General features: G+C 37.7%; 1 protein-coding gene across 1 annotated transcript in view; it reads right to left on the minus strand.

The window, feature by feature from the left end:
• Positions 1-12,635, minus strand: part of NWD2 (NACHT and WD repeat domain containing 2) — a 36,130-nt gene extending 23,495 nt beyond the window's left edge. The window contains exons 1-3 of the mRNA XM_059845671.1: positions 12,485-12,635; positions 7,254-7,342; positions 2,211-2,327 (exon numbers count right to left, since the gene is read on the minus strand). Of these exons, the coding sequence (XP_059701654.1) occupies positions 2,211-2,327; positions 7,254-7,342; positions 12,485-12,635 (357 nt within the window). The remainder of the gene's footprint in view (positions 1-2,210; positions 2,328-7,253; positions 7,343-12,484) is intronic.
• Positions 12,636-24,306: the final 11,671 nt, after the last annotated feature.

A 24,306-nucleotide genomic window follows, 5' to 3' on the forward strand; every position in this document is an offset into this window, starting at 1 on the left:
ATTAAAAAACACTTCCTAAAATCAGTATATGTCAAGTAGCTAATTCTGAGTAGTTCCATTTAATCCCAGATCTGTGTCTCAATTCAAAAAGTGATAATTGATAACTACAAAAAAACCCCAAAAAACCAACAAAAAAACTCCAACATAAAAACCCACCAGCTGAAAGGAAGTGGCACATTTTATAGAATTTTCTCAAGAAATGGCAAGTTGCCCAAAGCCTGCAGTGCCAAAGTCAATTTTTCATTATGCTACTATAAATTAAAAATAATTATGCTTGTTGGAGTAGAATCATCAATTTTTGTTGTAAATGAAATAAACCCCATCTCTCTATGGTACAACAGAGAGAAAAATAAATGTGCATAAACAGATTTCTGTGGTTTTGCCAGTCTAGTCACTGGGAGTGCTACTACTTTGGCCCATACTTGGAAAACCTGAAATAAACATTGAAGTCACTGGCTCACTGCAACCTCCTTGCAGTGTTGCTAACTGTTGCTAGCTGTTTCATTCCATTTAAAAATTCTGATTCAGCTTGATTTCTTTAGTAACAATATCAGGCAGGCAGTTTTTAAAAGCTTCAAGACTCTGAGCTGCTAAAATATGCAGCAATAGTATGTGACAAGGTTTCTTTCACTATCAGAGATTTTACAAATCATGTCTGAGGACACTGGGTGTTGCTACATGAAAACTTCCATGCCTTTCTGTTCCAACTCTGTTTTTTCATCAAAGGGAAGATAGAAAGTAGAAAAATAAACCCAGAAAACTAAATATAGTCACACAAGATGAAAGCTACCCAAACTCTCCAGAGATCTGGGCCAGTGTGTGCTTGTGAAAAACAGTGCCATTGCAGCATCAAACCCAGCCCAGACTCTGTACTCCTGGTGCTGGGTTCTTATGGTAAAGCCTTTGTTCTCCAGGGCTCTGAAGCTAAATAAGGAAGTGAGGTAAAAAGGTGAATGAAAAAGAACTGGTTGTAAGGGTGTGACAGAAGTACAGAATGACACATGCTACAGGTTGTTCCTTGTCTGATCTTGGCATGGAGAGACGTGATCTCCAGCCTTCACAGCAGGCAGTGTTTTGTATCCTTTCCATCCACTGGATTCAGTTCACAAACTCTTTAACATTCTTCACTTAAAAAATAATCAAGGACTTGCAGTTTTTTCTCTGCCTTATTACAAGACTAAGATTTAGTTGACTTTGCAACATCTAGACACAAATGAGAAAAACTTTGTACCTTTTGTAAAGTATTTTCTTGGCAAATATAGTATATAAAAGAAAATTTGGGATAGTGGAAGCATGGTCTTAAGACTGTTTTGCATTGAAGTCTAGCAAGAGACCATGGAGAGAATAATCAGTTGCATATCAGTGTATCAGAAGAGACCTTATCACTCTCTACAACTTCCTGAAAGGTGGTTGTAGTCAGGTGGGGTTGGTTGGTCTCCTTCTCCAGGCAGTGACTGACAGAACGAGAGGACACAGTAATGTTCTGCTGTGTCCTAAGCTTCACCAAGGAAATATAGGTTGGAAGATAGGAGAAAAGTTTTTTATGCAAAGACTGATAAAGTACTGGAATGGTCTGCCTGGGGAGATGGTGGAGTCACCATTCATGGATGGGTTTAAAAAACTGGATGTGGCACTTGGTGTCATGGCTTAATTGAGGTGCTAGGGCATGGGCTGGACTCAATGATCTTGAATGTCCATTCCAACCTAGTGATTCTGTGATATCACAGACTCAGAGCCTCCTCAGGTTGTCACTGACCTTCAGTCTTTTCAGTCTCTAATACCTGCTATACTAAACTGCCCTGAGTTTGTGACATGAAACAGCAAATGCTGATCAGAGCAGATAGTTCTTTGCTGTTGCTGCTGCTTTTTTGTAAGTCTTTCTAGGCCAGATGATAATGCAAGTGTGAGAAGTACCAAGAATTAATTAACTGTGGCCTCCTTAAACAAGTTGTCAATAATTCTGTTGTGATAGTACAGTCATACCCACCTTGCCATGAAGACTGATCACTTAAGATCCTTCTTTCCTCTCCACTAATACTGAGTAATCACTGTTAATCTACAGAGCTGCACAGGGAAATATTTGCATAGCAAATGCACAGCAATGAGCATGAAGTATTTTAGAAAGAAGAAACTCATGCATTTATTACTGAATCATGCATGTTATAGCATTATATTTTTCTTGTAAAGTAAAACATTATTTTTATACCCACAACAAAACATGGACCTGCAGAACTTTTCAAGCAATCCTCAAGCAGCTTCATGCGAGTCTTCTGCAACTCAGGACTGTCCCATTCATCTGCTTCAACTCCCCAGTATAAGTCTATGACCTGGAAAACAGTATGCAACATAGTTGCTTATCATATGCTCTTTCTACCAATCAAATTGAAAATGAGCTTTGCCAACATCCTGTGCACTAAGCTTTATTCTTCAGTGTGGTAGAGTGCAATCAGTTCTACATCCAGTCCTTACACAGACTGGCAGGGTTTCCTTCTACAAATGAGAATTCCAGCCTCTTACTTTCCCTCCCAGACAGTCCCTCCTGGGACAGTCTCTCATTTCAAAATCACATGGAGATTAGCATGACAAGAACTTGATTTGATGCAGCCTTTTATTTGCTACTAGATTGCATATAATGGGTAGGTAAGAATAATGACAAAAGAATTGAAAAAAAAGTCCTGGCTCCATGAAAATTAATGGGAGTCTCACTGCAGATCACAGTCCAGACCATGAGTTAACACCCAGTGTCACTTGTATCCACAGGATACAAACTCATCCTGTGCACATGGGTCAAAAGAAAGAATAGCAATGGTTTTACGTTATCATACTTCTTTGTTAGCTGATCCTTGGGCTTTGGAAGCAGAGATTGTAGAGATATGCAGTGGCAGAGAGCTTGCTGTCCAGCCTTTCATATTTAGCTACAGACTCAGTTTTATGACCCTAATTAGTTGCAAACAAGCTCCTGCAAGAAACTTATTCATGTTACACTTATTTGAACAAATTAAGTGATGACCTGTGATTTCATTTTAACTAAAGGCCGAATTCTTACAGTGGGAAATCAAATTAAAAAAGATAGTGATCATATGTATGATTTACTTTTGGAACAAAACTCATGGTACAGGCTACTACTCTCTCATTTACTGCTGATTCTTAACATCTTGTATGCAACTTTAACCAAAAAAAAAAAGTCTAAATGGATGATTTAAAAAAAACAATCAAAATTGTGTTAATCCATGAATATAGTACAAAATTACAGTTTATTTTAATGTTGTTTGTTCTGTGGAAGCAGTCTGCAAGAAACAGAATCATAAAATTAGCTGTTGTCCAAACAGATTATAAAATTAGCCTGAAGATTTAATATAAGAACTAATAATGAGTTGATGTAAAACTAAATTTCAGCAGTTTTTCAGCTGGTTAATCTTAGGAAATTTCTCCCACCAATATCAAGGCTTAAGACCAAATCCTAGAGCTATTTATGCCAATGTGTAATTGCACTATCAATAGTTTCATTGATTATTTCTGCCTTAAAAGTTTGTGACTCATATCAGTGTTTGCTGCAGCAGGCACATTGTTCCTAAACATGACAGGCAGTGTCCTGTGTGATTCATGATGAGTGAAAAAACCCAGGTATGGAATGCATAAGTGTAGCTTACACTGCCAAGAAAATACACTCAATATCTTTACTTTTTACAGAAACTCTGTTGAAAAATTTTGCAGGAACATGCATTTTCTGTCCTACAAAACTACATTTCAAATAACCTTCCTATTTCCCTAACTTGCACAGATTTCTTTTTGGTCCTTTCCTTTCAGTCTCATTAGGAAAAAAAGTGTTCCCTTCTTCCTCTCTACTTTCTGTTATTTATTAATACAACTTTATTATCAAACTTCACATTGTATTAATCTGTGATTACTTGCATGATGTATGGTAAAACTTAAATATTCTCATTACAAAATCCTTCAGATACCAATCTTAGCATACAGTAAAAAATGTTTTAATTACTTGTTGAATGAATTTATTGTGCTGCTGAGGTTCTTCTGAAATGTGAAAGCAATTTCTATTTTAATTAACTGTTCAGAAATCACATTAATTCTGAAAATATGAAGAAGAAACTCCCTGGAGTACCAGATAATCGCAGGGGCTCAGTGGCTGTTTGTTATTTTATGGGGTAACAGTTTTGGTGCATAGTATCTTAACATGATGCAATTTGGTCCTGCAAGAGTAAATATTTTACCAAACAAACTCCTGAAGACACCAAAAATTTCAAAGAAAATGTCTCATCAGTTGATCATTATGTTAACTATTGGATTTACAAAATTAAAGATATGGAACAAGGAGACAATTATATCTGATTCTGAAGCATGTTTTTACTTATACTTGGAAAACTCTGTGACAAACACTCACTCAAGCTTTCAGCAGGGCTGCCAAGGTCATATGACAACTAGTGCCCTCTGCAAGAGTTCCTTACCCACAGTGGACTGACACTGCTCTGGTTCAATTCCCTACTAGTCATCTAACAAGACACTCTTCATTCATAATTCAGTGTTTCCTTTTGCCTACTTTAGCTTTTGTACTACCAATCCTACAGTTTCACAGCTTTTGCTTAGGAGGTAAAATTATTTTATTTTTATCGCTTCCAAGAGCTTAAAAAAGAATTAAAATTTGCATTCATAAAGAATTCTACTTTCCTTCTAGCATATATATCCTGTTGCAAATTATTTGAAACAGTTCATTGTTTTGCAGAAGTGTATGTTGCTAATGAACTATGTTTGGTTAGCCTCCCAAAATTTTCAATTACAACTACTTTCTTTAACCTCTCCACCCTCTCCTGTAAAAGTACTGCATTTCAGGTCAAAACCACCATGAATTCTGGAAGTCTTTTCCTCAGCTTATTTGCCTCCTTAGCCAATAAGTGTGTCTTTTTCTGAAATATTTTCTGATACAATGAAAAAAAGACCATTAAGCTAACAAATTCATAGTGTGATTGAAGACAGTCAGCTCTGCTTCCACTCATACAGTGATTATGTTCAGTAAGAGCTTCCACCAGATCGATGACACCTCACAGATCTCATGCAGATCAGCAGCAACTGAAACAGTTTTGAGAGCAGTCAGGTGACTCAGTGAAACTTGCAGTCATGCATGTACTCAAATGCTTTTCATTTGGGTCATGATTTATTAGGTAGAGGGTGTCCTGAATAGTGCATTTGTGGTAGTCACATGCAAGGTAGCTCTTGTTTGGTCAACAGAAGATTACATACCAGGATGAAAAGTTATGTGCTCTGCTCTCTACAGGGAAATATAAATTTACCCCTGTATCTAAAAATGACATAATGTTTTAACACTGTAAGAAAAACTGCAGTCTTGATTTTTCATGCTAACCTAAGAAATTTAGTGTATCAGAATTGGAATAAGAAACAAAAAAGGTCTTACTAAAGTTTACCTCAGAGTCTCTCTTTCAAAAGGCTTTGCTACTTTTCCTCGGTTATTTTTGTACATCTTCCTACTTTGCTTCCCCAGAAATGCGATAGCTTTCTAGCAGTTTTCTCAACTGTGTCAGTAGAGCTGGCTTTCAGACCTCATATCACATAAAGATGCTGGTGTTAAAACTATATAATAAAAAAATTTGCTTCCATGAATTTACTTTACTAGAGTAAAGTTAATTGTTCCTCCCCTAGAGACTACATTACAATCTGTTTGAAGAAAGGTATGTGTCCTCTCACAGAGAATTCAGTGGATTAGGATCCACTTGAAAGAGACATATCCTTCAAGAAGTCTCCTCAAAGATAACAGAAATAAGGGGTTGATATTTTCAATGAATATCACATGGTAGTAATACAAGAAAAATATTATTTAAATATCTTTTGCTATTCTTTTCATGTACCACTGCAGCTGGGACTTCCCAATCAGCTGATGAGCTAGGACCTTCAGATGAAATTCTTTTATAGCATAATCAAAAATCTCTGGAATTTACCATTATGCAGATTCAGCAACTCCACTGTGACTCAGGGAATTAAAACCAAATATCCTAATTAAAGAACTTGTTATTTTGATTAAAAACCAGCTGCATGTGCATCAAGAATAATACACTGGGAGGAACAGGATGTTGCATAGAAGGCATTAGCTGTTTCCAAGCTACACTCTGGAGAGATTAATTTTTGGGGTCACTAAGTATGCAAGGAAAACTTGTGGATGCAGAGCCAGAATTTTTGGAAGACTGAACAACATTTTTGCAACATCACAAGCTGTATTTGTTTCTCTTAGCATAGAAATGGTTCCAGGCCTGGTGACATATAAAGGACTGTGAATTAGGACATACCTGATTTAAAGTACCAGTGACTTTAACAGTGATGCCTAACACACCTGTTTTTAATAAAATACAACTCTTTTCATTACCAACTGGCTCTTGCCAAAGATGTCTATGAGTCTATTTCTCTCATAAAAAGAGAAGAAAACATAAACTTACTGCAGCAATGGGAATGCTACAGTTGACATTAAAGAAAGCAAGTTCCATAGTATATAATCACAATAAAAATGCACCATGTTCAATTCATTTTGCTAATCAGTTTTGGCATTCACCTGGTTAAATTATTTTCCACATTAAAGTGGAACTTAAATATGGTTTCTAGAAACACAACATAGTAATTCAGATGTAACATTATTTCTTCTTATATACTCTGAATATCTAAAAGGGAGGTGGTGCTTTTTCATCTATTCATAATTTACCTCAAATCTGCTGTACAATAAGTACATCAAAGTACTGAGAGAGCTAGGCCTGTTTATCCTGGAGAAGATACAGGTGAGAGGGGATTTTATCCAAGCACACAAATAACCTAAAGGTGGGTGTCCAGAGGAAGTAGCCAGGCTCTTGGTGGTGCCAAGCAACAGGACAAGAGGCAATGGGCAGGAACTGGTGCACAGCAGGTTCCACCTAAACATGAGGAAGAACTTCTTCACTGCGAGGGTGACAGTGCACTGTGACAGACTGGCCAGAGAGGGTGGAATCCTCTTCTCTGCAGGTACTCAAAATCTATTGGAATGCAATCCTATGCAACTTGCTCCAGGTGAACCTGTTCTGGCAGGGGAAATGGACTAGATGACCTCCAGTGGTCCCTTCCAACCCCAACAATTTTGCATGTGATTATGTGAAAAAAGTTTTGGTAATTTTCTATTTTACCAATGATATTTAAAAATGTTATCTGTTCTAAATAGAGTTAATTTCAAGACAAATGAACGCAAGATTCAACACTACAAAACCTACCTGAAATTCCAGGCCATAGTTTTCTCTGCAGAATTCTCTCAGCTTAGGATACACATGTTCTCTTAAGGCCCTCCTTTCTGCTATTGTATCTGTGTTGTGGAAAAAGATGCATAAATAAACAATATTAATGTAAACTCTATTTTTAGTCAGGGATACAGATTTTTCACTTAAAAGTGAACCCTTAACACACACAGAACGCTAATGAAAATCAAGTGCTGAGATATAATCCCCAAATTGTATGTTGTACAAACACAGGGAAGTATTAGCATGTGTAAATATATGTCAAATGACACAAATGTGTTTGTATGCGTCAAAATCATGCTTCATACACATTTTAATGTGGCAGCATATTACAATTCAGTGGAGCTGAATTCATTTTGTAATTCAGCAGTCAGAATTTCCTTATTGTTTTGACTTCTATTTAGCTTCCAAAAAGCTGAATTTTACAAATAAGAAACACCATGGAAAAAAGAGATATTCCAGAGTTGAAAGAGATTTCAATACTTAGAAACAAATCAATAACACAAACTAACAACCTTGTCTCAAATTTATCACTTTCTTCATCATCTTTAATCTAACAGTATATTAAAACCATAATACATCATTATTAGCTTTATTTTGCTTTTGCCCAGGTGATTCCTCCTATAATACCAAATACCCAGTTCTGATATCATGCAATTCTTACCATGCAAAATGACATGTTTTGATAATGAAGTACCATGACAATGACACCAAAGTTATTATTAAGTTCATTACATCCAAGTAAATCTCAACACATTTCTATAAAACATACCACTTGCACATACGGTCAAATATGAAGTAAATTCAGTTAGTAGTGAAATTTTGTATAGAGAATACATTTTATTCTCTTTCACAAGACTATGATGTGTGATGGATTTTGCTACATTGTAACTGAGTTGAGACCACACAGAGATAGCACTGTTGCTAAGTTATTTCCCAAAACAGAACAAAACTAGCTCTGAGTGCCATGTGATGAAAAATGAAGTGTTAACTTATAAATGATGGGGAACATCTACGGCAGGTAAAGCATTATTTGTGTAACTGCCCTGAAACAAAACAATAGATTACAACTGATTTCATGCTTCTTGCAAAGAAGAGACATATATGCAAATCTAACAATGCTTTAGAGCCACAATCAGAGCCACAGCTGATATACCTGAGTCAGATGTCTTTTCATAGAATCATGGTCACAGACTTATACTGTTTTCACCTAAAAAATCTAGGAAAGTGTGAAATCTGTAATTTAAATTATTACACCAAAAGAATAATATCCTTCTCACTGTTTAAGTGTATCTTTGAAATATTACACAAAGGTGTGGTATAATTACCACTTATTTTCATGAACAGAAAGCAATCCAGAAACATCCAGAGAAATATTTCTCCTGAAATCTTCCTCAAGTTAAAAAAGTCTGTAACAAAAGGTTCAAAAGTACGGTCAGGTTTAATTCAATTTATCTGAATTACCACAGTTATTCCTTTACAAACTTTTGATGTGGGGAAAAAGTCAGACACGCTTTCAGAAAACATCCCCTCTAAGTGGAATAATGTAATACAATGCATTTATGCTTTAATGTTTTAAAATATACTATGCTCATGTGTCATAGCCATGGTCCAAGAAGCATTAAAGCCCTTGCTACATCACAAGCTTTCCATTTGACTGTCCACATGCCATGCAAAGTGAGAATGTATCTCTAAAGTGCAGATCTCATATATCCAATCTGAGCACTGTTAATAAGAAACCCTGCTCTGGGCTACACTTGGATGAGTGTAGCCTCAGTTTCTCTGGGGCAGTCATTACTCTCCTCTCCCTGGCACTCCCTGGCTTCACCAGCAATGCCATTCCCAGCTCAGGAGGATGGGGAGGAAAGTAGAGAGGCTTCTGAGACAAGAGGCCAAAAGCACATGGCTTACACAGAGAGATGGAGGGATCTGGGCATGTTTAGTCCAGTGAAGAGCCTAAGAGGGAGACAATGCAGCCTACAATTACTTCCAAGGCATTTACAAAGATGATGGAGCCAAGCTCTTTATGCCAGAGAGTACAACGAAGACAACAATAACATATTACATCTTGGAAGTTCAGGTTGGGCACCAGGAGAAGCTCCTCCATCCTTGGAGCTCTTCAAGACTCAACTAGACAAGTTCACAGCTGACCAAGTTTCTGCTGACAGCACCTCAGGAGGGAGGTTAGCCCTAGGACCTGACCTGAGTACCCCTTGCAGTAACCTCCAAAGATCCTCAGGAGAAAGTGCAGGTTTGGCTTGGTTATCCAGGCTGCTTGAACACTGCCTGGGAAGACTTTGGCTCCTCTCTGGGCTAGTGGGAGCAAAGCTGCAGAGTAAAGCAGCTGGTCCCAAGGACCCAATGTCAATGCCATATATTTTTCAGGGCATTTTACTTTACATTGAGCTCAAACCCCACAACATTTCAAACATTTGAAATGCATTTGGTGAGAACCTGGAGTTATCTTCCTGTTTTTTATTAAAAAGGAATCCATGCACACCAAGACACGCCCTATGACATCAGTCAAAGTGTATTAGATAGTGATGACCAAGAGATTCACTTCACTTGCAGATCTGGCTGAATACAGACACATCCTACAAATATTTAGGAATGGAATAAAAAAACCAGCACTCCCAGCTTAGAGCTGCCTGTGTCAGTACATAAAAGGGATGGATGAATTGCTCCCTCCTTAGGATCCACAGTCATTAATTTTCTCTCATACTTTAGTGTCTAAGTCATCCTTTCCTTGCAGAATGTTGTACACAGCTAACAAGGCTAATTAGTCAGAGGGTTGCACAATGCCAACACAGCAAAATTATTTTGGCTCCAAAGCAATGGTGTTGCTGTACCTTGTGATAAAAGCTAAATGTGTGGTTTGCTTTATTTGAAATACTTCATTTTTTTACCTTCACAGTAACTGAGATCCTTAGATCAGTCAGTGATAGAAGAATTTGTATTCTATTTTTTTTTTTTTGCCTTAACACAGGTTAATTTTGGCATGCAAGTTTATGAAAACACAGAGCATCATACTTTCATGATCAAACAGAATAAACTCTGTTGAAAACTGAGTTATTACTCAGTTACTGAGATAAACCAAAATGATTCTTGCATTTTTAAATGAAAATCAATCATGACTACAGCTTGGTTATTAAGGAAGCAACAATCCACAGTTATTGTTTGCTGTTACGTAAATGTGACATCAGACACAATGGTCTTTAGGGATATAAAATAGGCGAAGTTGCAGGAACAGCAACAACTAAAAGGAAGTACTGGAAAAAAAGCAGAATTTTAAATTATAAATAGGAAATATTTTGTGTGAGGTTTACAACAGGTAAAACCATTTTCTCCTAGTTTTTGTTTATGTCCATAGGATTTATACTGCAGGACCCCGCTGGCACTAGTTTTAGAACATGGTGCTTCTCCCTGCAGCTTAACATGCAGAGTCTTGTTCAGAAAATGAAACAACACACTGCAGGAGTAGTGCTACTCTGTAATATCTTAGAAATGAAACAGATAAAACATTCCTTCAACTAGAACTGTGGTCTGGATAAGACACTTGGCATACCTATTCTGTATTTTTATTCCTACTTTCATATCTAATGGAGTGTGCTTATCTAATTGGAATTGGAGTCTGGTGCTTATATTAATTAATTTTAAGAATTCCTGCATTTGAAATCAGCTTTGAAACTTTAAGGAAACAGAAGTGTATATAGTTAAGATGAACTCTAGTAATTAGTATGGATGGCAGATAAACTGGTTTAATTAAAAATAATCTAAACTTAATTTAAAGTGATGGCAAATCTGTGAAGCTGGCAGCTCCTAGCAACGTCACACAGGCAAATTCCACCTTCCAGGCTGCTGCTGTAGATCAACAGATTAACTAAATTACACTCTTCTAGCAGTGAAAATGAGACAGAAGTTGTGAGATGAGCTTACCACACCTCTTAATGGTTATTCTGATACTCAGATATACAAATAATACTTCACAATAAACTGTGGGAATGAAACTACATCTGAAAAAACATAAGAGAAAACTTAAAAAACCCTCCCAACACTGAACTTGTCTCCAGTATTTAAACAAACCCAAATCCACAAGAAAGGGACTTGCTGGGTGCCCACCTTCCATACAAGAGCCATCTCCTGCAGACGGCTGCCTCCTAAGCCATTCCACAGCCACACTGTCCTGCCCACCCCTACACTTTGAACTGACAGAGAATGTCAGCCCACCCTCCCTCTCCTCCTGCTCCCCAGGGAAATCCTGAGGACTGAACTGAATTAGTCACATATCCATCTACATCCATCCTGTCCAATAAACACAACTGTTTGTGTGCAGTGTGATTTCTGAAGGCTTGTAGCTCAGTCAAATCACTGCCAGTTTTCATTAGAGTACGCCAAGGTGCTGCTTCTCAGCGTGAACTATTCCCATGCCAAAGTCTGACCTTCAAACACAAGCTGTTCTGCTATTAAAGTCACTTATTTTATTTAATAGAGCAAGTACATTTTTTACTCTTGTATTCGTAAACGGATGATGTGTATTTACAAACAGTTGCCGAACATTCATCTCTGGGATGAAATAAGTCATGGAACATAGCCCTGTTGAAGAAAATTTGAAAATGTATATGCAAGTGAAGAGAAAGAGTTAACATGGGCCTGATGGAAATTGCCTATTTTCAAGCACCAGCTATTCTGTCCAAAGACCAAATAGTTTATCTTCTTGCTGGTGCTGTACTGGTCTGAGTTCAGCCACAGTGATGTGAATGGCTGTTTTCATGTATGTGGGTTGCAGGCACTCATGGACTCTACTCAGTCAAGGCTTGATGCAGCAGAACAAGGAGATTGCTCAGCCCCATCCTCCTATCATGTGTTCCAAAGGAGGCGTCAATGTGGGGACAGTGAGCCCCACTCACCATGCTCTCAGGAGCAGCACATTCAAGTTGACAATCTGTTCACGGAAAAGTTACCTGTGAGTACCCATGCATGGTGCAAGCTAAGGTCCTCAAGCAGAGGAAAATCCCAAGCAGGGAAAGTGTTGGCCCTGCCACTGCTGACTGACAGAGGAACATTGCAATACCCAGCTTGAGAGAGCCAGCAGGAAAATTGCTGACTGACGTAACAAGTTGAGGCAGGCAGCTGAACCTGGAAGAACCCAGGCAGAAAAAAATTAAAAAAATAAAAAAGAAAAAAGCTGCTCTTGCAGCTGTTCAAGTCACCACAGAAACGAATGTCATATGGGGTCAAAGAGCTGTCTACAGGTGTCATCTCCAGGCAGTCACCCAAGAAAGAGCAGCACCTCCCAGTACATGCAGAAGAAACAATTTCTATATCACCTCCTCCATTCTTGGTGATCTTGTGCTTTGCCATGGGTCAGGACAGACACTTGCTGGAGGGTTTCACCTCATGTCTTTCAGCCCACTGCTCTGCTGCCAAAGTCTCCTGCCCGATTCACACATTTATTATCACGTAATGTTGGAGTCTCCTGTGCAACTGTAGAAGACCTGGATGAGCAATGAACTTCTGATCTAGTCTGAATGCATGTCCACTAAGATACCCAGCTATTTGCTTTCTCTAAGTTTTTCTAAATGCTTAGATTAGATAGAAGGGTAGAACAGATTCCTACCGTAGGATTTTTTTTTAAAGCATTGCAATATTAAAAAAAGTGTGTATTTTATAACCATTGTCTGTTAACTGCAGTGAGAATTTCTGCACTTTAATTATCTAAGGTTAAAAATTAGCAGCAGTGCCAAGTAAGAAGTGGCTGCCAAGCCTCTTAATGCTAGTATGTTCTTGACTCATATGACTGTTCAACTGAATTATTTTTTTAAACTGCCCTTTTCACTGATAATGCACAACAGCTCCGGGTATTACCCGTGCTACTACCAACTTCGAATACTAGGAGGTAACGTGTCCCTAAATATTATGGAAAACTTGTCTCTGAAAATAATACCATAATAATATGAAATTTTCACTTCTATGGTGCCTTTCATCTCAGAAATGCAAGCAATGAGTTTGAATCATGTAGCAGGTAAGAGAGGGGAAAAAAGATTTGAGCTCCCTACTACCCTTGCCTTCCTAGAAAATGAACTCCATAGACACTGATGTCATTTTTTCCCCTTGGAGCTTCTGTGAGGAGAGAGCATTAGAATAGGCATCCAAAGCTTCCCAAGATTAGGCAGACCAGGAATGGGAACAGGCTGGTCTGAGTCAACTCTCCCAGTGTCTCTCCCCCAAACAACAATGGCAACCTTGAGGTCTCTGCTGGCTCTCTGGAAGGCAAATAAGAAACTGTACAGTCTGAAGACCATTCATTCATTCAACTAAACCCCCAAAATAACTAACCATCCAAGTAAATCCTGACTAGCAAACCACTGCAACATTACTGTGATGTAACAGAGCTGTGTGTCCTCACTCCACCTGATGGTCAGAGCTCTCTCAGGAGCTCTGACCAAGGTGCACAAAGTCTGTGTGACTCAACCTTCTCAGTTCTTAAAAGACATAAATACAAGACTGGACTAAGCATTTCAGCCCAAAGGAATGTCTGCTTGTCATGAAAGTCAGAAGAAATAACAAAAAATAACATTAAGATGGTAAGTAATTCTGAAATGTGTCTCTCAAGCAGGAAGAAATGACAGGATGTGATTACAAATTTGTGATCTACACCAGAACACTCAAACAAACACACTTTCAAAACAAAAGACCTAACTAGGCAGGATTCAAAATGTAGGGTGTAATTATAAGCCTAAAACTTCTAGTTTCAGCAATTACCTTTTCTTTTTTAGCCCCAAATCAAACAATACCTGATTTAAAATGAGACATAGTTTTCTCTGAAATGTTCCATGTTGTCAGTTCAGTAAGGTGACAAGTGTAAAAAACACATATAACATTAAGTGAACATATGCAACACGTATTTTTTAAATTATGTTTTTGAAGTTATAATGGCCAGATTTCACAGTGTCATTTTATAAAATACCCTGCATCTTGACTGCTAATATGCTTAACCAGTGCCACCTATTGGTTTAACAATAACACCCAAACAACGGGGAAAAAAAAAAAAAAAAGGTTGGCTAGTAAAATCAGAGGGGTCCAGACCCAGGTTTAAATACAGAATTTAGGGGAAACATTACAGAAGGGAAAAAGTGGTTCCTATATCCAAATATCAAGATTCAAATTCTCAGTCTTCACATGATTCTCTTCCCAGTTTGAAACAAATGTTGGTTTCCGACAGTTCTATTTTGTGTGCGGCATGCTTACATGAAACAAATTTGGAATTGGATGTAAAAGCTGGTGAAGTTAGTGGAAAGATCTGCTAATCTCAGCCGATTTTAAATGAAGTTCTACATTTGGCATGTATTGAAAGCTTTTATCTTTTGATACCTTACTGACTTCCACAGAGTCTGCATGAAATCTCTCAATCCATAAATCAATCAAACAGCAAATAAAGAGTACATACTCTGTGTCACTCTAGTGGTGATGACATGGATGAAAACTCTGAAGCACAATTTTATCTCACAACGTGTCCTAATTAACTAAACCTCCCATTACCCCTTGGGAACAGAGCACCCTTATAGATAGAGGTTCCTAAATAGAACAAGAGCTCGGTTGACCTGGAATCCTTCCCCAAACCTGCATAGGTACAGATATGCAAACCTGCTCCTTCCCCCCAGACTGCTGCTGGGTGCAGAAGTGTCCTGGTGTCCCCTGACCCTGCTTTGTGGCACACTCGGGAACGCCACAAACTGCAGGAGCTCCAGCGCCACCGCAGGCTGCAGGCAGCATCTCTGCTGGGGGAGACATTATTGCATTCTGCAAACTGCTCAAGTGGAAGAATTTAAAAAAAGTCTAATTCTTTCATTTATAAAGCAAGTCAGGTAAAGCTCCTGAAAACATGACAATTTGCAAACCATTGTTGTGGTACAATTAAATGATGTGACAGGAGAAACTGAAGACACAGCACATTTAGAACACCAAAATTAAGTCTGAAAATTATCTCTTCAGAACACCAAAGGTTATGAAAAATAAGCACTGGAAAACAACAAGGCCTGTTAGGACAAGAATTTGCTACTATGATCAAAATGAATGTGAAAGAAAAAATTCTTGTGAAATGTAAAGGAGGAGTTCTGAATGAGTTGTGGAAAAATGAATAACAGATGACAGAAATAAAGACCAGTGCAGTACAAAAGTTATGGGCAAAAATACCATGATTCATTGAGAGGTGTCAACTCACACTTAAAAATTTACAGAATTCCCCAGAAAGCAGAAAAAAGGCTTACAACACCGGAAAAGGCTTTTAACAATTAAGTTATGTGCAGTGCAATAGCTTTGCTACTTTTTTCCTCACCTCACTAGACCAAAGAGAAAACCATCAGGGTGTGTTACTATGGCACTTAGGGTAATGAGGCTGTGGCAGTCAATAAAGCAAAGGGATGTCAGAGACATTCTTCATCCTAACTGCAGGTTCAAGCGCTGGGAGAGAATGAAGTAGTATGTTGTAGGCTTTGAGAAAGCATAAAGCACAGCAGAGCCCTAAAAAACCACAAGAAAGTCAGTCTCATAAAAGCACACACTTATTTCACAGTACAGCCTGGTACAGGACCATCACATACACCTCATTCTGAAGAAATTCCAATAAAAACTCCTATCTGACTTTTCATCTGGCAGTACTGCAAAACAATGGAAGAGCTCTGCAAGCACTGTTGGCTCCTGAGTAAAGTTGCCTTTCCTTTATCTAAATTTTCTGCTTTAAGTGCACTAGTCATGGAGTTCCAATCCAGCTTGCATTCTTCCTTAAATTTGGTGCAATACAGCCACAATTTGGGTGACTAAAAACTGGTGAGGTCTGTTGGGCCAACTGGAAAAGCACGACTGAGAAACGTGTGGGTTTCAAGTGAAAGATGTGAAGGCTTTTATGCCAGAAGATGAAAATGTCTCGAACCTGACACTTTTGGGTGTGCAGAAGCTCCCACATAAGAATAAAAGTTGCTGCTTGCTATCAGTGCAGTAAGTTTGCATCAATACAGTAGGAGTTTTCTTTGCAATGGATTTTTTTTCTTGATGCTAAATGGAGAGGATTAAATAACATCACCGAACAGTCAGAACAGCTCATGGTGGTTGTAGAAACTGTTATCAAAGATGAATAAGTGAAATGACAACCCCAGCAAAGGAGAGCAGCTGCAAGAGGGCATTAAGCCCAGGACAATGGGACTACATGAGGGAGGGATGCCAGATACTCGACTACGGCTTGTCTGAAGAAGGGGATCTCAGCTGATTTTTAAGGACTACTTCACTTACTGACAGACAATTTCAACCTAGGTATTAACACCCACTTACAGGCCCTGTGGTATAACAGTTCTTAAACCGAGAATTCAAAGTAGGGCCTGCACTGAAACTCATTGAGCATGGCCAAATAATTTACAAAGCTGGCTCGTTTTGATAGTTTATGTAATGTCTGAGAGGCAAACAGTGACTGACATGCAAAGGAAGAGTGATTTATCAGACCTTGTTTTCCTTACCCTTCCAATTCTAATGATTCATCTAAGCATTATTTTTAGTGAAGATTATATAATCCAGTTGAAAAGGCTATTTTTAATAAATTCTAAAATGTACCTGTTTTTATCAATCAGTTATTCTTCTGATGCCTTGATTTTCCTAGCTATTGCTTTCCTGCTCTAGATTTTATTTATTTCTTCTGCTTGCTAATCACATTTTGATGATTCAATGTAAAGGTAACACTAAATGTGCAGTTTAACAGTCTTGAGGACTTAGCAATTGAAAAAGGACAACACAAGTTCTAGTCACTTCGAGAAGCAGATGTAGTTGAAACAAGTAAGTCTAATTTCTCACAAATACCTTATACAAGTATGAAATAGAAAATAATTAAAGAAAACTTGCAAACGGCATCCCAATTTCATAAACTGGTGACTGAACTACAGAATGTTTCCCAGATTAGCACTTTCGAATTGCTTTAACCATCCTCCCCAATTCCTTACTCTTTTTTTCCTGATTATAATACCCAATGAGTTATAACTACCTTTAAAGGAGGATAAAGACCTTCTGTGCTGCTATGGTCTCAGTGGCAGTGTAGAACCTGGCTGACAGGGTGGACTTGACTTTATTTCCATTTCTTGCACTGCCAGACAGTATCAGTCCTTCTCAGTGTCTGCAAAGGCATTTGTCCCTTGGCCACAGAACAGAGAAAAATTAATCTTTTATCTGCCACACCTACACACAGTTAAAGGCAACTGAATCTATAACTGGAGATTTTGTTTGAAACTATTTTGAATTTACATAATGACTGTGAGGAACTGACTGTGGCATTAACATTGGAACAATATACCAGCAATGGAATTGCTCAATAGACTTATATAATGTTATACATGGCTGATTATAGAAAGTGTAAAATAGAATATTTTTAATTAAAACAGGTAGAGTGTAAAGAGATTATTTGCATTTTAATATCTGTTTTCTAAAAAAAAAAGGGAGGAATAAATTATGAACTGTATTTTCTACATGTCTTCTGTTCTCTTTTCAAAAGTATTCTTAACACATTAACTGACATTAAACAAATCAGACCAACAAGTCACCATGTAAATAAGAGAAATCCTGTAAATGAGTCTCCCATTCATAAATAACTCACCAAAGCAAAAGCTGGTAGCACCAGCCATAAGATTATAGACACTTCATAAATGCCTCATTTCCAAAAAAGCTTTACCTGAAGCAAGAAGACCACTGCAGGACATACATCCATGATAAAGTTATCCCTACAGGAGTTTATTGATTTGTATTATCTATCTTTTGCACAGATGCTCAGATTGAGTTCCTGACATGGTAAAAGGATGAGGAGGAAGAAACTGGATTTGCGAAATTTGTGAGTAATTACATACACCAGTTACTGAAAGTTACTGAAACTCATTCTAAACAAGGAAGTTTTCAATAATTTTTAAACTTTTGGTAATTTTATTGACTAATGAGGTTATTTTGCGTCTGTATGTTGCTTGTAAGCATGACCACAGTGCTACTGAAGACACGCCACTGCAGTACGCTGTAAAGTCTGCTTTCCTGTCTATTTTCTTAACTGGTTTGGAGGCAGCTCATGGAATCTGCCAGGAATGGCACAGGTAAGTTTGCACCTGCCTCAGACAGAAGGACAGATCTGAAAGGCTCAAGAGGTCCCTTGCAGCCCCTGTAGTCTGTGATTTGCACAACAAAAAATGCCTGATGAAATATCTGTCTAAGGTCCCTTGGAGCTCTCTTACAGCCACACATACCTGCTTTAGGTGCCGTGTCACGGAACTCAGTGGCACCAACTTTGCTCACCACAGATGGCTCAGTTCTTTATAATCCCATGTCAGAAATGACTTGCATTTCAAAGTAAATCATGATCCAAAATTTGCTAGTGCTTTGATGTACCAAATTAGGGATCACACAAACAGAAATGCTTCAATAACTTGTGTTTCAAGAGCACTGTATAATTCTTCATCACTTTTAAATGTAATACAATACATATATAGATAAAACAAGACCATTATCAAATAATACAATCCTATAATTTTCCTAGTATTTTCTAGCAACCACTCCTAAAAAGATCAGCACTTACTGCTCACTGATATCTGAGCTATCAGAAATATTATAGAGTGAAAAATAGAAATTTTCTTCAGAACTTACTACTTTGCCAGAACAATGCAGGCTGTGAATCTAGCCACCAGGACAATTATCAAGGAAGAAAATATTTTTCTTTTGATCTCCTTTTCTAGAATTTGAGGGGCCTTTATTACACAGCAGTAGGTATGGAAAAAAAAATTAACTCCTGAATTTCAAAAAACCACTTATAAAGCGGTCATACAAGGTTTATGTTTAATTATGACAATAAAGCAAGATCCTCTAGATGTGTCATGTTGGCATAATTAGGTGGGGAAAATTCTCTATAATAAGGTAACTCTTAGAGTCCTGCATAACACTCCTTTGAATCAGACTTCATACTTTATGCCATTTAGATTGCTGAATGCTCTCATTTCCTTATTTATTTCTTATTATGGCTCCATTGTAATAACTCTGCAGGAATAAGGACATTTGGATACCTAGGTCTCCACAGCTAACCTCTCTTTCTATATACATATACACAAAAATGGATCACTACAATCATGGTTTTGGATAAAGTTACTCTTTTGGGGAGATCTGCTTCTAGGTACCCCTTCTCCACAGATACTCTCCCATTTGTTTTTTGAGATCTCTTCTTTGGGTGAATGAGCGCAGTCTTGTTCATTAAAAAAATTCCCAATAAAGTTAGCAGGACTAGGCATTTTACTGGGCAATAATCCATTTCAAGATTTGGAAAGGTCGTCACAACTACCAAGACTATTGACTAATTAGTAAAGCAACTATACAAATTCATGGAAGCAAAGGGCCTCACAGGTTATTAAGCACAAAGACATCATTTTGTCCCAGTCATGATTTATTATTCTTTCATCATACAGCTGAAGTTGCCAGGGTCAGAGAGGAGTATTGGGCTCCTCTGGTCCAACTCACTAAGCCCGATCTTACTGCATTTGCTTCTCATTTATCTTGTATATAACAGCTGATTTGCATATCTCTTCAAGTATGGATAACTCCTCTCATCTAAAAATATTTAACCCACATGGTTACTCATTGGTTCTCAATCATTTAAAAGTAATCTTAATCTAATATTTTAAACTTAAACTTTGAAACTTAAGCTGTCCAGATAGGGCTCTTAGTCATTAATTCTACTTTCATCTTGATGTTTTGTAAAACATTACTAGTTAGAGACTAAATAAGAATTTCACAAATAACATTGCTATGTTACATACAAATACTATAATAACTATCTCAACACCTGTTTCAGTTTGGATATTCATAAAGCCTAGATGAGACTGTGAAGGTACTCAATTGCTAGCAGGGTGAAATGGGCTCTATTAATAAATATTTTCAAGGGATTAATCATACCACAGAGGAGTGTTACCATAGTCAAGAATGCAGCTCTTCTACCCCAGGAAATGCTAGGAGCAGGCTGAACAAGAGTGTCTGACAGGCTCTGACAGTTTGAAATCTGAGCTGTTTAGCTATTTGATCAGTCCCAATGATGGATACATACAACAGCATGACTGTGGATTAGGTTCAGTGTGGAAGTCCTGCCATTTTCTAGTCTTTCCAGTTTCTGGCAGGAAGTGTATTTTGAACACTCTGATAAATCTAGTCTCTAAAGGTGACTTTTTTCCCTATTCTGCACAAGAACGACAGTAGCTGCTCAGGCCTGAGCTCTGTCCAGCCCAGTGTCCCATCTCCAACAGAGGGCAGTAACAGGTGGTGATAGAAGGAGCTAAAGGCCAGGTCAAAGACAGATGGAGCCATTTAATTATGATGGTGGTGAGGTGGCTTACAAAAGTTGCATTTGGCACATGTCCTCCTTACCCAGCACAGCACCATGCACATGGCAGGCTGCACTGATTTGGGCCTTCTTCCTATTTACTCTGCTGCACTGCTTGTGTTCAGCTACCTGTGAGTTAGCCCTACTCCCCTTCTGACTACAGGTTTTGCAAGTAAAAACTTCTCTCTGATACAAACCCCATATTAATAAAGAGTAGTGTCAGGTCTTATTTTAGAGGAGCACTGACACAACCATTATTAAACTGTGTTCTCTAATTCTATCTATTATTATCCTTCTTTAATTAAAATTCCAGTAAGGGGCTAAAGCAGTTTTCTTGAACAGTGCTGCCTATATTAAAATCTGCCAGATTTCTTTGTAATCCATGCACATGACTATTTATGATATTCTATTTATATCTACCACCTTCAATATATTAAAACCTTAAATTACTGTAGGTAGATACTACTAATGTATTATTACTGCAGCCTGAAAGGATGCATACAAAATACTCTTTCATCTACTAAATTCAAAGAAATTTCATTTGTTTTAGATGAAAAAATTATCACTTGGGCACTGCCCTCATATCTTGAATTAGAAGTTTAGTAACTCCTTGAAGTTTTCTTATGTGACATATATTTTAAAATTGTCCAAATAAAACTTAAGGTCTAATGGAGAATTTTCTCTTGCATGTTCACAAATCTGTGGACACATGCCCACACAGTCATTGTATGCAAGTTTCTTAAGAGGAATTATTTTGCTGCATAAGCTTAGAGGTAGGACGCAGAGTTATGCAGTTATACTACACTGCTCTTATGTGATTACACAAATCCCACCACAGAATACACGGGGCCTCCTTGAAGCACAGCCTTGGAAATCCTCTTCAGCTTGCTGCTCAGCAGACTGTTGCTCAGCTGAGATGTCATCCCAGTGCCCTTGAGCAGGCAGGCAGAAAAGAAGCTCCCCTCTCTTGACTGGGGAAGGCTCTGGGACACTGCTTGCTTGGTGCTGCCTCTCATTCAAAGGTCTCATACCTTGCTGAGGGAACAATTCACAACAAAGACCTGATTCAACTCCACTGCTGTTCATCATCTAATACATTACTTGAGAAATTACCATCACATGAAATTTGCACACTTGTTTCATTGTCCCTCACTGTACTTAGAAACTCTCTCAAGGGTCCAGAAGCTCCCCTTCATCACTGAAAGAAAGCCTAAGAACGAGGCACAGTCTAGCATGCAAATACATCTGAAGAAATAAAGCAATATTTGCCAAGTTAGAAAGAAAAAAAAAGAAATTGTAGGTATGTTCTGCTTTGTTTTAATATTATTTCTTCAATGCTATGAAAAGCAGTCATCCTCCTCTGCAAAGCCTTTAGTTTTACAACAGCATTCAACAGAATCTAGGCAGCTCTTCAGTATTGCTAGTAATACAACCTTGAGTGATCCCCTTTGAGCATACTCAGCTCTCACAAGAGAACTGAGCACTACCAGCAATTTTGAATATAGTCTATGACAGTGTGACTAGAGTGTCACACATCCATTTATACCATGCTATACAGTTTAGAGTATTTTACATAATTTATGCATATGTGTGTGCAGACAACTGTAGATACATAAAATTACAATTTTAATATTTTTAATATTAAAAATAATGGGCATGTGATCAAATTTTAAAGTAGATAATGTAAATACCTAATTCATTTGAAGCTGATAACTCCAGGTGTTGCTGCCAGGAAGATGACTGATGACCAGGAGTTTCAGGTAACTTTGCTTATTTCTAAATAGCAAGAAGAAGCCCCAAATCCACCAAATTACATAGCTTGCTCTTTTACTAAAATACCCCCAACCAACACCTCTTGATTATAGTACTGTTGCCAAATGCACATCCTACCTTTTGAGTACATGAATTAAAATTTTGTGGAAAATTAAACAAAAGTTCTCAGTGCTTCCATTTGCATATTTGGTACATTTGGAGGAAATCCTTAGCCCAGTCCACAGACTACATAAGCAGACAACCCACATGAAGAACAGGAGGACATGAAGAGCAGTTCTTTTCATACAGATTGTCAGATTATTACAGGTTTTCAAGTTTATCTTTTCAACTTAATAAACTGTTGGTATCTCTAACCTCTAGACCTCCTGAAATAAGACATATTTCAAGTCAAGGTTTACACCAAACCTGGGTACTTTAATGATTTTTCTCCCCTAGACTCTGGGATACTTTAAAACTACTGAACTCCTCTCTGCCCCCCACCAAGGGGTAGCTTGGTTTTTGACTCCTAAACACTGCAGTGATGTACGTCACACAAAACCATAAATAGATACAAAATTAGGTAACCAGAACTAACACTTAGCACAAAACAAGTCCTGGAGTTATTTGTCTCCACATCTCCGCAACACCTCCTTTGCAATTTCATACACTTGAACATCTGTGGTTTTCTTTAGCTAAGGAATAAATTCCACTCAGATTATATAAAATTGTCTTTATAAAAAGATCTTCATGTAACGTATCCAAGTGGGGACACCATATGGTATTTTGGGACCGGTCACAGCAGACCATCATTAACTAAGCATTATTCTGGCTTTTGAATATCTTTCTACTTTAACATTTCCTCAATTATATTTTCCTTAAGGAAAATAATATTTCAGGTAAAAATAATATAACAGACCTTGAACATGCTAAGAATGTGAGATTATGCCTTTCTCTTATCACATATGGCAAAAACTTTGTAAATAAAGCAATCATAATTCTTCATCTGTTTTACCTACCATCATGTTCTACACTACAAATTCACATGACTTTTTTTCTTTCACATATACATAACATAGATAAAAACACACGTAATTCCTGCAGAGCAGCCTACAACAGGTCCAAATGAAAACACTAGTAAGACCTGTTTCTGCAGTCATTATTTAATTCTTCTCTAGTTAACAAAACTAACTGCTGGCGGCAATTTTGCTTTACATATCAGTAAATATAAGTAAATTTGGCATTGAACACTTACACTTCCCGACAACAGAGTGTTTTTCAAATTAATACAATGTTCTGGATGATGCACGTCAATGGAAATGAACTAAGGTGAAAAACTGAATAGTAAATCAAGAAAACTCAAAATAGTATAAGACAAGGAAACCTCACTCTGGCAATTCATGGGGAAGCTGGTGAAGTTCCAGCTGTACAGGTTAGTTTTATACTGTGCTTATATTGATTACAATGGAATCATTATAGTGGTGGTAATATCAGTAGTATCTTCTGATAGATAAGATCTTCATTTTATATTTCTGTATGTATACATAGGACTTCATACTTAAGACTGTCAATCATGTCAAAACTGGTAATTGGTTTAATGGTTTTAAAAAATGGGTACTGGTGACACAGAAACCATGAGGAATTAAACAGGGCTGTTAAAACAAAGCTTGTTCATGATCTCATCAAAGTTGGTTGTTTTCACAACAGAGGGTATTAATAGGCTAAAAATGGCTAAAAACTATTAACCATCAAAATCTAGTAACAGCAATCCAGTGCTGGAACTCAGGAAGTATGCAAGGTTGCTGCTCAAAGGAGAGTGCAGTATGCAGCTGAAAGAGTGGCTGGGGAGGGGACCATCCTTGTCCTGTGAAGTGCTAGGTACACCCCTGTTTACACTTCGAGGTCAGA

The sequence above is a fragment of the Haemorhous mexicanus genome, chromosome 4 (assembly GCF_027477595.1).
Source record: "Haemorhous mexicanus isolate bHaeMex1 chromosome 4, bHaeMex1.pri, whole genome shotgun sequence".
Classification (NCBI taxonomy): Eukaryota; Metazoa; Chordata; class Aves; order Passeriformes; family Fringillidae; genus Haemorhous; species Haemorhous mexicanus.